The sequence below is a fragment of the Melanostigma gelatinosum genome (assembly GCF_949748355.1).
Source record: "Melanostigma gelatinosum genome assembly, chromosome: 21".
NCBI classification, from domain to species: Eukaryota; Metazoa; Chordata; class Actinopteri; order Perciformes; family Zoarcidae; genus Melanostigma; species Melanostigma gelatinosum.
Genome location: NC_136654.1, coordinates 4,278,069 through 4,292,533, shown reverse-complemented (window position 1 = coordinate 4,292,533; position 14,465 = coordinate 4,278,069). Strand labels below are relative to the sequence as shown.

The following is a 14,465-nucleotide window of genomic DNA, read 5'->3' as shown; positions in this document are numbered from 1 at the left end:
TACAACTTAACAACTTATACCCAATAGTTTTTCAGTCATATTAAACGTTTTTATTAGGGCCTAGATTATTAGTATATATTTAAGTAGCCACTTAAAGTAATAACAAGTGCTTCATATTAGTACAAACGTGCTATTAGCACAATTAGCAGTTAGCTTGCATGTAGCATGTGAGCTAGTCTTGTTTGTGTTTCGATCAGCTTGTTTATAAACCTGTTGGCTGCAACGATTTGCTTAAAACAGTGAGTTTGACAGCATCATTCATTTTAAAGTATCATTTTGCATGCTACGCGTGCAATAATGACGTTAATTTGTGTGCACTTATTCGTCAAATGTTTCCAAGTTCTCATTTGTGGAGGTTTGCCTTGAAAGCAAGTAACGTTTCAATGTCTAATGTACATATTTTGATTGTCAGGCTGTGATTCTTAACCAATTAGTTCGATACAAACAATCAAACACAATTTTCATATCGTTTATGACAGACAATGTTAACAGATGAGGAAATGTAGAGCATTTAAAGGCTTTCTAATGTAGATATAACAGCCAGACAGAGGCTTTATTCACCAATCATTTCAGCAGGAGTTACTGTATCACCTAATGCAGCGTGTAAGAACAAGCAATATTAGAGCAAGAACAAGCATAGAGATCTAAACTGGCACCCAGCTCCGCCTGTGTCTGCTCCTTGTGACTAGCATTTAGTGTGTTATTCGTGGTAGAATTAGAAAAGTGTCTGCTAATTGTAACACACAATCATCACTGTCCTCTGCAGAGCTCAGAGAACAACACCCTACAGCTGAAAAGAAGAAAGGATGCATTGGTTGTAGATCCTGCTTTGTACTCTGAGGTGTTGGTGGTTCACTGGTGAGCAGAACACAGGATGCCGTACCACTGTGTTGCTTACGGGTGCGGCAAAACTGCTGAAGATGGGGTGAGGCTGTTTCGATTCCCCAAGGACCCTGAGGAGTTTCGCAAATGGGAGAAGCAGGTCCAGCGCACTCGCACCCATTGGGTCGCCACACCTAACTCTCACCTCTGCAGCGAGCATTTTGGCAAGGAGTACTTTGAGCCCCGTCCAGCCACATCAGCTCTGACTCTGAAGATGGGAGCTGTTCCTACTGTGTTCGTCCGTCCGCACTGTCTCTCCTGCAACGGAGTGGGCTGCAGTAACTGCCTCCCTGCTATCCAGCGTCGAGGCATCACTGCTGAACCAAGAGAGCGTACCACAAGTGTGAGTAGTTATTACCTTGGTTCACTGCAGAGAGAGTGAGTGTCTGTCGTTCTGAGAGCTTTAAACACGCCTCTTTTGTTTGCATTTATTATTTAAAGTAACATTCACATATTCTATTTACCACTCTTGTTTTTTTCTCTTCACAGGCAGAAAATGAAGTGGCGTCCACACAGTTTGATGATACTGATGGACGAGGTGACAAAGAACATCTGACGGGAGGAGAAGGGATGAAGCGGGGGGAAAAAAACAAAGAACAACCAGGTGAGGTGCAAATGAGGAACAAGAGAGAACAAGAGTTGAGAGAGAGAATGTCAATTTTCTGTTCATTTGAATGATCTTAAAGAGAGTCAAAAGGAGCGATAAAACACGAAAATGAACAACAATCTTACCTGTATATGCTCAATTGATGATGTTCTATACAAAATGCTTGTATTTATTTATCTTTACAGTGGTTTGTGAGATGTGTGGCACCACCGGCACTACGCGCACCTTCTTTTCAAAGACCAAGCGTTTCTGCAGTAGATCCTGTTCACGCTCCTATTCATCGAACTCCAAGAAGTCCTCCGTACTGGCACGACTGCAGGTGACAAAATCTTTCAGTTTTGAAGCAGAGCTTTATTTTTCACCAAATTGCAAAAGTTTGTACTTGTTTGCAGCTACCCACAGCTTTATTATGATCGCTGCCAGTAGAACCATGCGAACGCTCACATGTGTGACCGTGCGCCTCTGTCTCTGTCCGTGGCTAAGCCAGTTATGGCTGCATGCTCGAGGACACATGTTATTGCCTGTTTCATACCGCCATTGGCCGCCTGCTGACTCCTCACTCACTACTCTTAGCCGGCCCTTGGCCGGTAGGGGCCACGAGTGATAACGCAGCTGAGTGCATCGTCCCCACTAAGCCGCTGCTATGCACACAGCTTGGTGAAATGAAAATTGGAGACTAGAGTTTTACATTCAGGCAACATCAGCACAGCGTATCTTGCTTGAGTGCAGAGATTAAATGAGTACTTTAGTGATGGAGTGCAAAACATTGTGAAATGCAGATTGTCAACACTTTGAGAAAATGTGGTGAAAAGTCATCTTTTTCCATTCTTTCTGACAGGGTCATATATTTACTATAGGCTGCAACTAACAATTCTTTTTTACATGTAATCTCAATTACTCAACTCATCTTAAATGTCACAAAAACACCAAAAAATGTCACAATTTCCAAAAGCCAAAGGTGATTTCTCCAAAGTTTAATGTTGTGTCTGTACAACAGCCAAAGATAGGTTGACAAAGAAAAGCTGTAGTTGAAGCCATGTGATGTTTCACTGAGAGACACATTCAAATCCAAGACTCTTTTGTGGCTGCAGCAATCCATCGAATGGACATTCTTTTCAAACACAAAATTCAACCTGAGATAACAAATATCTTCGGAAGTACACATAGAGACATTCGGTATACCAAATGTATTCATTTGTTTTTTGTATATTTATATGTACTTATATTAACTCATAGTTACGAACACATGGTGGCAGTATTTCGCAAAGAAAAAAACGGTCCCCATTGGAGAGAAAAAAGGCGAAGAAAAAGAAAGTGCGCGCGCTGGGTTTGAAGTCACTGCCCCGGCCTGAGAGGCTGTCTGACTCTGTGCACGCTGTAATTCATCGGCGATGTCTGTGCAATACAGCGGCTTCAATGGTGCACACGTTTTTGCGTCGATGAGCGGTGGAACTACAAACGTCGGAACCTCGTCTGCCATCGGTTTCCACTCGGCGACCCAGAGACACTGAGCCGAGGGCTGTTTGCTCTCAACATGGCTGTAAACACTCCGCTCCACGCTCTCCACCAAGTTAGTAAGAAGCACTTTGGGTCGGACGCCCGCTACGACATCCTGGATCAGCCGACCCGCCGGGCCGGGCTCCTCCAGGCCACCGGACACGCGCACACCTCCGAGACAGGGGACCCATCCGTAGGAGTCACTTACCTGCATCAACAGGCAAGTGTGGTGATTAGTGTGCATGTAAAACCGCGTGGCCATGCATTCTATTCTCCTGAAACGCAAAGACAGGACCAGACCTGCAAAGCAACCGATGAGGAACTTAAAAGCAGAGTTATTCCAATTTTAGAATGTAATTACTGTAGAACAAAAAAGTTAAAAATAATAATAATATAAAAAAAAAACCTGTTGCAAAAAGCTGACTATGATTTGACTGCAGCATAAGATAGTGTTTTACATTTCTTTTCTTTTTTTCATTTAATTGTTTTTCTGAACTTTGAATTTGTTATTAAATTAACATTTTGTTTCGAAGATAATTTTGTACAAAAACTAAGGCGTATTCAAACAAGAGCTGAAACAAGTAATTGGTCCGATAAAGTCAATTTTGATGCAGTTTTGATGATTAAACTCCGGTAGTTGTTGTGGAGCAATTTGAAACATCAACTTTGGTCAACTTTGCTATTTTCTGACCAAACAGTAAATTGATGTATTGAGAAGATCATTGGCAGATGAATTGATAATGAAACTCATTCTTCGTTGCAGCCCTATGTTGTGTTGTGTTGTGTGTGTGTGTGTGTGTGTGTGTGTGTGTTTTATATGTCTCTTGCATTTTAAGGCTGGAAATACATGATTGTACACATTTCTAATATTCTTGGATGTTATTTAGTTTATTCTGTAATAAAGGGAGAACATGTTGTCAGGTCTTTCTTTCTGTGTGAAGTTTTATTTTTGATTGATTTTGGCATTTTAAAGCTTCTGGTAGTCATTTTCACTTTCAGAATCTTGCTGTTCACCTGTGAATACAGAACCATCTTACGACAGACACAGGTGTTTCATTGCCGGTGTTCTCTTTGCTTATCGGGACATAGAACTGTCATTTGTTAAACTCTCTTTAAAGTTTTCACCCTTGACAGCAGTCATTGGATCTGACTCAACACTCTACTTCCTTGCAGTACATGTCAACAGCTTGAAATCAATCATATGACTGGATGAGGACGATGAGACCACTTTGCTCAATCCTTCTTTGTGCTTCTCTCTTCAGGGAAGGCCTCCCTCAAAAAAAGCCAGCGTGCTGAACAAGGTGAACAAACCCCCTCCAGCCTCAACACTACAGAATGGTGAGGCCACTGAACACACACACAAGGAATCTAAATGACTTCATTGCAGTACAAAGTCAGATTTCAAGGAGTATCTACATTTGAGACACATTCTGAAGTCAAGTGTACTCGACAAGATACACGGTCTGAACCGGGCCAAACGAGTTTGTGAATGAACATTGATTTATCCTGCAAAGACTTCGTATTTGGTGCTTGTTCGGGAATATTAGAAGCTGCATACAGTACGTGTACACAAAATCTGACTTCGGCTGTATGATTCCTCTGTCGTCTCTCCATTCTGTAGCGCCGCCTGCAGTCTTTGAATGGGGCGCCTACCTGGAGAAGGAAACCTCTCTGGCCGCATCAGTGTCCTGCTTCAGACATGTGAGTCCCATCTGGGAAGTGTAATTAGAAAAAAATGTTTCTGGGATTTGCCTCTGTTATTACTGTACTTTATATAAAAACTTAGACTTGCATACAAACAGTATTTCAAACCGCATTGCAAAAAAAAAAAAAGAAGTAAACTCTGAGCAGTCTTGAGAATAACTTGAGATTCCCAGGGAATGTATGAAAGTGTAAAAGTCCTCACACTGATGATCTGGGGAACACTTGACCTCCCACCTGCAGGCTCCGCTGTGTGCCCAGTGGGATGACGTCACTCAGGAGATAAAGGTGGAGGTCCTGAACACAAACGCAGTGCTGCCGAGTAAAGTCTACTGGATTGCTACTGTCATCCAGATTGCAGGTGTGTACATCTGTCTGCCGGCCTTTCTACCATGGAATGATCTGTTTTATGATTATGAATTTGTGCAGTTGTTGCGATTAGTTTCTTATTTGTTACCGATCTTAAAGCTTCTCCACGGAGTTTTTACCCCCTAGTTAGCGCTATGGATCTGTTTTTCCATGAGTGGGTCCCCACTTTCTTGATCTCGTCTGTGCACGTGCGCGCATACGCGTGAAGCGATTCACATTCCTGCAAATGGTTTCACACTATCCCGCTAATCTACAGCATCTAACAGGCCACGACAATGACAAACCACCAGTGTGCCCCTTAGGTCATGCTGACCGGGAGCGAAACATTCACGTAGCTCACCAAACTCAAAACTGCATGTTGGTCGCAATTAATCGTTTGGCCTGTTTAATGTCCTTCCGTCCCGTATCGCCAGGATACAAAGCCCTGTTGAGATACGAAGGCTTTGAACACGACAGCAGCCGGGACTTTTGGTGCAGCCTCGTATCGGGCGAGGTGAACCCGATTGGATGGTGCGCCATGACGAGCAAACTGCTGGTGCCACCACAAGGTGAGGGTTGAGGTGAAGGGGGGGGAAAAAACAGTGATTTATTCAAATTTGATCAGGATTTAGCAACAGCATATGTTCCACTTTGACAAACTGTGTGTCCATAGATGTGAAGCAGAACATCACAGATTGGAAAGACTACCTGATGTTGAAGCTTGTGGGGGCTCACACTCTACCTGTTGACTTCTACCTGAAGGTAAAGCTGAATCATTTGACTCGTGAATGGTAACCCGTCATGAATTAAAACAACACCAATGTGTTTTGATTCCACTGAATGAATTCTTCTCTGCTGTCCTCTCCGTAGTTGGCAGAGAACATGAGGAACTCTTTCAAAGCGGGTATGCGTGTGGAGGTGGTGGACCCCAAGCATTTGAGTCGGACCCGCCTGGCCACCGTAGAATCCATTACCGGCGGCCGCCTGCGGCTGGTGTGCGAAGACCAAAGTGACACCACCAAAAATACGCTCTCCGATTTCTGGTGCCACATGTGGAGTCCCCTCTTGCACCCAATAGGCTGGTCCAGAAAAGTGGGTCATGCCATTAAAGGACCTGGTAGGTCACAGATTTGTTTTTTTTTAGATAGCACGCGATATAGACAGAAACACAGAAGACATGAGATAAGTAAAAGAACAACAACAGCAAGATGCTTGAATATGTCGCAAGAGAAACAAAATAAATGGAAATATGGGGAAAGAGAGTGGTACAAACCAGACACCCACATCTCACGCTTGTCTTGAACTCACCGTTTCAACTTTAAGATGTGTGTTTACACGGCAATACAAATAAATAATAAATGCTTCTTTTTTTTATGATAGCAACCAGTGTGGAAGCTGCGTCCAGCGTTTGGAAGGGGAACTGCGACAGCTCGTTCCTGCTCTTTAAGAAGGTAAGGAGACTGTCATCGCTCGAGAAGTAATTCATCAAATTCATTCAAAAAGCAAAAGCTGCTTTGGATTATTTATTACCAAAATGTCCGTCCATGGAAACCTTGAAGGTAATTCCACACTGGATAACAGTGCAGCGTTAATAGAATATGTTAATATAAGTAAGAAGAGTAAGTGGTTTTTATTACTTATTTCTAATACAATAAGTAATAAAAACCACTTGACTCTGTATTTCGATCTCATTTCATAATTGCAAATCATTATTTCAATGAGTGATATTGCATTTTTGGCCGTCGTTGATGTGACAATGATCTGCACTCACAAGTCACACTCTACATGGCGCTGCTTCAGCACAACTCTTGACGACCCCTGTGTGATTTGCAGCCCAGGTTCGTTTACATGGCAGGAGGTTTCTTCGAGGAAGGAGTGAAGCTGGAGGCGATCGACCCTCTCAACCTGGGAAGCATCTGTGTGTCCACTGTGCACAAGGTAAGACTGCTGTTTTTTTGCTCGGTTTGGTGATGTGTGTTGCGTTTGTCTGTCTTTCTTATGCGTCTCCGCCGCCCTCCACTCCTCCCAGGTGCTGTTCGATGGCTACCTGATGGTGGGTATCGATGGCACCGTGTCAAACAAGGGCTCTGATTGGTTTTGTTACCACGCCTCGTCTCATGCCATCCTTCCTGTAGACTTCTGTAAAAAGAACAACATCCCTCTCACGGTACCTCAAGGTAAATATGAGCATGCCTCTCCATTCGGTCTTTGCTTCGGCTCGCACTTTTTGCTGGTACTAGTTTGCTTCATCATCGTGTTTCTAGAAAGGTGTCTATTTAAGCAGTACACTGTTAATGAAGCTACGTCCTGGTTTCTCTGTGTCTTGGCAGGCTATGACTCTCAGACCTTCACCTGGGACAAATACCTGAAGGAGACCAACACTAAAGCTGCACCGGCTCGACTGTTTAACGCCGTAAGACCGGAAGTCCAAACCTTGTGCAGCATTCGCGCTCTCTGTTTAGCAACATATTAATGTGATCACATCCACAGTTTGTTTGCCTGAGTCAGAAGGTTGTATTTGATCCACGAAGAAAACTACAGTTTTGTCTATTTCTTCAGGACTACCCGGGTCACAGCTTCTCCCCCAACATGAAGCTGGAGGCGGTGGACTTGATGGAGCCGCGCCTGGTGTGCGTGGCCACCGTGAAGCGCTACGTGGGCCGCCTGCTGCTTATCCACTTCGACGGCTGGGAGGATGAGTTTGACCAGTGGGTCGACCACCAGTCCCCGGACATCTACCCCGTCGGCTGGTGCGACCTCATGCGCTACCAGCTCCAGCCTCCTCCGGGACTCGGTAAAAGCCCCATTCAATAACAATACCCCCCCCCCCCCCCATTCTGTGTTGTAGAGGTGATGTTTACATGAGGCGGTGGAATCAAAGACCAAATGAGGCAGAAACCCCCTCCAGTTTGAGTGACTGGTGGTTAGCGCTGTGTGGATGATTTTGACGCTGTATAAAAGTGACGTTTTTATTCTGTTTTCCAGTTTATTTGGAAAGCCAGACGGCACAGACCAAGAAGTACAAGGCCCTATCGTATGGGAAAAGGAGTACGTTTTGACTTGGAAATACATGGAGTCCTGTGTCTTGCCACAGAAAATAGATTCACATTTAGTATTTTCTTACATCTGATAGTTATATAACGACATAACATTCATCTGCTTTTGTTTTCAATAGAAAAGAAATATGCAAAGAAGAGGCTCTCTCAGGAGCAAGGCAAAGATGATGTTGGTCAGCAGCCTGAGGTCAGTGGCACTGACGGTCCTCCTGTGCTAGAAGACCACATTCTTCCTCCAAAAGAGCTTCTCATCCAGCCCAAGACTGAGCCAGAGGAGCAGGAAAGTAAGTGGACTAACTTGTACGACACGATGCTCACTTTTTTGGTAATTTGGTGACATAATTCTGTCTCCGTAGTCTTTGCAGTGCAGGTGAAAGTGGAGGAGGTGGAGATGGAGACGGAGACCCCCATTGAATCTCCAGACAACCCTCAACAAGCCCCTCTTGGTATAATCATAGAGGAGGTGAGAGGGGAGCAGAGTAAGTCGAGACTACATCAGTCCCCAGAGCAGAGCAGCAGAGAAAACCTGGCGCATGCAAAGATGAAGCCAAGTGAACCGGCAGTAGAAAGGAGAGAAGAGTGTGAATCGTTCGAAGAGAGCTTTAGTGGTGACAGCAACATGGAGCAGAGCGAAAACAAGCCGAGCCAAGGAGAAGACAGTGCCATGGAGGAAGTTTCAGAGAGCAACACGGAGCAGGACACAACAGGAGAGGCTGCAGGTATGGAGACATGGGAAGAGTATGTCTGCTGAAAGAATGAAGTGGACGAGTGAAGAGATCGGGCTGGCTGTGATGGAGTAAGATGAGATCATTGTGGAAAGAAACAACGAAAATAACGAAATGAGAGACAAAAGCAGGCTGGAATATTTAGAACAAATAAAAAAGGGATACAAGTTATGTTCCTTACGATTTCAGTCCCGGTTGATGTGTTAACAGCAAGTCAATCAAGCTGATGTTCTAATGAAGAAGTCAGTCAATGATAATTGTAACCACAATCCGATTCCATGCAGCACACTGCGAGACATGCACGTTCCTGTGATTGTATTGCAATAACGGCCACCGTGTGTTTCGCCAGTTGAACGCTTTAAATATGAACTAGCAGCAGTAAGAAATGAACCTAATGCAGCAACAGTAGACAGTAAGGTTGTCATCAGTGGGATGAAATTACAGGTGCATGTATTACATGTTTAAATGTTTAAATAGGCTGTTTGAATCCAATGAAAGTACTGTATAGAGGAAGTAATTCTACACCGTAGCTCCATTGAATAGCTATTGATGAAGATTCACTGGCCACAAATATGAGAAACGGTTTGAGTTTATGAGTCATAACTTTAAATACCTTGAAATCATGACTGCATGTAGTTCACAAGGACCAGCTTAGTTCCACTACACAACTGATTCTGCTTTAACTGAGTTGAACATGTCTATTCTCACATCAAACCTGTCAATATGAATTATGGGTTGGCATAGCAGACAAATGTTTGTTGTAATGTTTTATTTTTTCCTGTTTTATATCCAGATGTCTTCTTCTTTTTTTTTTTGTAAATATGAAATCACTGATTAAAAAAATAAAAAATCTCAACTTTCTGATTTGAATGTTGTCTCAAGGTTTCTAAATCAGTACATTCTGCAGTTGTGGTGTAGTGGTTAAGGATAACTAGCATAAAGCCAAAGGCTGCATCATTTTAGAGCAAGTAACTAAAGCTAATGAAACAGCTGGATGAGCTGCTGATGTTGCTTGACTGCTGTGAGTAGGAAGACAGAGTGCTCAGAATAGGTTCCTTTGATTAAAAAAAACGCCATTAATCAGAAATGCTGTACTGAAAAAATATAAACTCGCTGATGGAAAACGGTCTGCCAGGAGATGTGAAACGGCCTCAGCAGGTCACAGTTTCAGAGAGTTGAGTCCATGGGTTTCATTAAAACATCAGCATAACAGACAGCAGGTTCAGGCCGTGCTGCGTCTCTTGGTGGTTTTCTTGGCTACCGGCGGTTTTGTGTTGAGACTTTTGCGAAGTTTGGATTTGGCTTTGAGCATTTTGACCTTCCGAAGACTGTTGAGGTGCATCGGTTTGGGTTTGGTTGCCTTGGGCGCCTTGGCGGGCTTCGGGGTGACGGCGGGGGAGGCGGGCAGGCTCTCTCCCCCGGGACAGGCCTTGAAGACGTGGACGTCCTTGACCCTGCGACCACGCAGCTCGGGAGGATTGGCACAGGTGGCTCGTACCTTCAGGTTGACTTTTTCAATCCACCTAGATGAAGAGGTAAAATCAAATTATTTTATTAAAAATGCCCGAACACTAAAAAATCCATCTCAACTACTGGTACTAGAAGCTAAAATATGACACAAGCATAGCTGCAACTATGCCGTTTTTTATTTATTCATTGGGGAGACTATACATAAAGAATCATCCCTTATAAAAAGATGCAGGCTTTAAAGACTCCTGTTCAAACCCCATTCAATCATCTTACATGCGTAGTGGCAGCAGAGGGCAGTCACACATCAAAGGGTTGTCGGCCAGGTTGATGACCTCCAAAGAAGTGAGAGGGTGAAGGTTGGGCACCTCCTCCAGCTGGTTGCCTTCCAGGAAGAGGCTCCTCAACCCTGGACCCAGACCTGCCAGGGAGGTCTGTGACATCTGGAGTACGAGAGATCAGGTCAGTCAATCGTTCAGTAACTTCTGTGAATACATTTTTTGCTGATTCTACGGCTGGAGTAAATGTGCAGGTTGGAGAAAAAAAAGAAGAGGAAGGCTGCTGTTGTAACGTGTAGCAGCACATCAAGAGCCCACTCGCCTTCTCCAGTCCCATGTTGTCCAGATACAGCTCCTTGAGTGAACTCCCCAGCGGTCGAAAAGCATTCGGCCCCACCCAGCGAATTGAGTTCCCAGACAGCCTCAGGTCTCTGAGGTTTCCCGCCTTGCTCAGCGCCTCTGTGGGCACCTCCTTCAGCCTGTTCCCTCCCAGGTGGAGTGTATCGAGGTCACCGGCCTGGTCCAGGGCCCTGGGTGACACGTGATCGATGACGTTCCCGGAGAGGTAGAGGGCCCTGAGGCCCTCGGCTCCGGTCAAGACGTCCGGCTCCAGCTTGGGGATGGAGTTGTTCTCCAGGTGAAGCGCCAGCAGGCTGGGAACCAGTTTGAAGGCTCCTTTGGGGAAACCGGTGAAGCGGTTCTTCTCCAGGTGGAGGTAAGTCAGCTGAGGGAGGCCTGCAGATTTAGATTATAGAAATTGAACTTGAGCATTGCGAGACGACTCTAATCTAATTTAATTTTGAATTGTAAATACCGGTACCTTTAAAGGCGTCAGGGCTGAGGTTAGTGAGGTCGTTCTCCGACAGGTACAGGTAGATCAGTCCCTTCATTCCACTGAAAGCCCCGCCCTCCACCTCCCTGATCTTGCAGTGCTGCAAATGGAGGGACACGACCTGGGCAACGCCGGGGAAGCTGTTGCTGGGGATGTCGTGGAAGTGGTTGCCGCGCAGGTCGAGGAGACGCGTGTTGGGAGAGAAACCCCGAGGAACTTTGGTGTGAGCGCGGTTCTCACACGAGGAGTGGTGCGTCTCGGCCTGAAGACAGGGAGGTGATGGGGAGGGGGGGAGGGGGCACAGACACACGTTTTCAACAGCTACAGACGTGTGTTTTGGCAGAAAATGTTTCAGTGATTTAAAGGAATAGTTCGTCATTTTAAGAAATGCGCTTACAGAACTCACTCTTCTACCAAGAGTTGGATGAGAAAATCAATACCACTCTCATGTTTATAGGCTACATATGAAGCTAAAGCCAGGAAGCTATAAGCTAAAGACTTAAATCACAATACAGCCCGCTCACCTCGCAGAGGCAGTTGGCAGGACACTTGACTTTGTTCTCTGGCTCTGGCGTGGGTGGCGGCGTGATCCTGTTTGCATCCTCATACTCGGCCTTCAACATGGCCTCCTGGCTCTGGCAGCGCAGCTCGGGAGGGCGAACGGCCTCCAGGTTCTCTCCTGACATATGGGCCGGTCCTCCACATGTCCCCATCAGCTTTACCTTGCTCCAGATCGACCACTCCCTGTAGTGAGGTGAAGAAAAAGACAGAGGATCAGGACCTTTTGGTTGACGAACTCAAAGCGTCTGAGGCCGAGTGAGTCGGCCATCATTTTAATATCCACAATGGTCCGCTGTACCTGAGTGGACGCAGGTAGCAGTTGCAGTAGATGGGGTTCCCAGCCAGGTTGAGGCGTGCCAGCTTGGGCGAACCTTCAGAGAAGGGCTGGATGACACGCAGCTGGTTGTAGCTGATGTCCAGGTGGATGAGGCTGGGGGATTTCGATACAGCTGTATTGGCCATGTCCTGCAGGGACATGTGGTCCAGGAAGAGGTGGGTCAGTTTGGCCATGGACACAACCTCCTCTCCGAGGTAAGTCATTGGGTTGTAGCTCATTTCGAGGCGAGTCAACTCTGGCAGTCTGGATAGCGAGGCGGAGAAGTGTGGAAAATTAGGATGGAAATTGTAGCTTTATTAGTCCAATCAAATGTTACTATATTCGAGCGATCGGATCTATTTTCCCTCCAAGGAACAAAGCAACTGTGATGTTAACCGATGTCTTTTTTCCCTTCAGTAGATATTCAGCATTCCTCATGAGAGAATGTGTAGCTCTGTGGCAGATCACAGAGGCTACTGGCTAGTGTCACCATGCCAGGCAGCCTACCTGGTCATGGTCTCAGTGGGGAAGAACTGCAGCTCGTTGTGGTCCAGACTGAGACGCGTGAGCGTGAACAGACTGGCGAAGGCCTCGGTGGCCAGGTAGTTCAGAGAGTTGTGGCTAAGACGAAGCCATTTGATGTTCTGCAATCCCTGGAAGGAGAAAATGTTGGCTTTTTTTAAATTGACACTCCAACAACAGGCGACATTTCCCACATGTCCTCAAACCACCTTTTCAGTTTGCCGTTTTGAGGTACTTTTGCTACCTGGAAGGCCATGTTGGGGATGTAGACCAGCTGGTTGTGCGTAAGAGAGAGCAGGTTGAGGAAGCCGAGCTGAGAGAAAGCTCCGGGCTGGATCTCTTCCACGCGGTTGCGGTCGATCATGAGCTGCTTCAGCGAGGACAGGCCGTCGAACGACTCCTGGGCTCGCAAAGCACAAAGGAAGACAAAAAGTTCAACATGGCTGAACTGTAAAAGCTTGTGGATGTGGTGGAGTTAGAATTTGTTACAATAAAGAGGGGCAATCCAGAATTTAAAAAAAAGAACCCAACAAACTAAAATAAATGATGAAATAAATGAGGGTTGTGACAACTGTGATACCTGGTAGAGGATGTCAACGTTGTTGTTGGCCAGGTTGAGGAAGACCAGGCGGCCGAGGCCACGGAAAGCGCCCTCCTTCACCCTGCGGATGTTGCAGCGCTGCAGCGACAGGTGAGTCAGGTAGGGAGTGTGTTTGAAAGCCCCGGTGGGAAGCTCCTGGATGTCGTTGCCTCGAAGATCTAATTTCACCGTGATCTGTAAAGAAAGGTGGGTCCCACGTTATAGACAGAACCAGATCGGAACTAAACTCGCTGTAGAAATGTCGGAATGCGCGTGCGAGTAAGAGACCTCGTCAACATCAGGAGGAACTTGGGTCAGGTTCCTGTTGACACAGGTCACAGTGAGCTGGATCTGGTCACAGACGCACCGATGTGGACATTTTGCCGTGAGTGCCGCGGGGATGCCGAGGAGCAGCAGGACCCAGAGGCTGTCGGGACAGAGCTGGGAGAACATCTGAGGGGGAAAATAACAGCTTTTACTTCATTCACACTATTGCATGGGGTCTTTACGAAGGCTCCTCTTGGCCAGTGACACAGTGGTAAATAGTTGATTTTTCCATTTTCACCCACAGGGACAAGTCACCAGCAACTGGCTGCCATTTTGACTTTTTAGGTGCAGGTACCCGAACAGATCCACCCTAACACATCCACCACTTACCTCACAGTTCACTTTTTTGGCCATGGCAGTGTCTACGGAGGGAACACTGAATCAACAGCATTCACTCTTCTTCTCTCTGCACACTGCTGACCTGTGTACAGTGCTTCACACCTGTGACCCTGCATAGTTTGTTTGAAATGAACTGTTTCAGCATCAAATGTCCTTTTATGACTTCCCTAATGATCAATGTAAAAACCTGCTGCTAGACCCTCACAACCTGCTGGCCTGTTAATATCAATTGAACCTAATTATTTAATGTTGTTCGATATAAATTAGTAAATTAGGCGGGTGGACCAGGACCACAGACCTTCTCTGGCTCAGAGCCACTGTTTTGCATATAGTTAATTGGAAACAAACCGAATACATTTGCTCAAGTTAAGTAGAATCTTAAACACATGTGCTATTGAGTATTTATTGGTACTTTTACTGCAGGATC

The 14,465-nt window shown here is 45.7% G+C and overlaps 2 protein-coding genes across 2 annotated transcripts; one reads left to right on the top strand and one right to left on the bottom strand.

Moving 5' to 3' along the window:
* The first annotated feature begins 105 nt into the window (after positions 1-105).
* On the top strand, positions 106-9,641 carry l3mbtl2 (L3MBTL histone methyl-lysine binding protein 2). The gene is made up of 18 exons (XM_079293337.1): positions 106-239; positions 767-1,225; positions 1,372-1,486; positions 1,675-1,808; positions 4,249-4,324; positions 4,608-4,687; positions 4,931-5,048; positions 5,470-5,604; positions 5,709-5,797; positions 5,906-6,152; positions 6,416-6,486; positions 6,869-6,973; positions 7,065-7,212; positions 7,366-7,448; positions 7,595-7,829; positions 8,021-8,083; positions 8,211-8,375; positions 8,448-9,641. Exons 2-18 carry the CDS (start codon positions 875-877, stop codon positions 8,840-8,842), a joined length of 2,610 nt encoding a protein of 869 aa, XP_079149463.1. The 5' UTR covers positions 106-239; positions 767-874; the 3' UTR covers positions 8,843-9,641.
* Positions 9,569-13,825, bottom strand: chadlb (chondroadherin-like b; the record flags this gene model as incomplete). Its single annotated transcript, XM_079293338.1, has 10 exons — positions 9,569-10,339; positions 10,560-10,726; positions 10,884-11,296; positions 11,382-11,655; positions 11,918-12,137; positions 12,253-12,534; positions 12,778-12,923; positions 13,037-13,192; positions 13,373-13,567; positions 13,661-13,825. 10 exons carry the CDS (start codon positions 13,823-13,825, stop codon positions 10,039-10,041), a joined length of 2,319 nt encoding a protein of 772 aa, XP_079149464.1. The 3' UTR covers positions 9,569-10,038.
* Between the last annotated feature and the right edge of the window lie 640 nt (positions 13,826-14,465).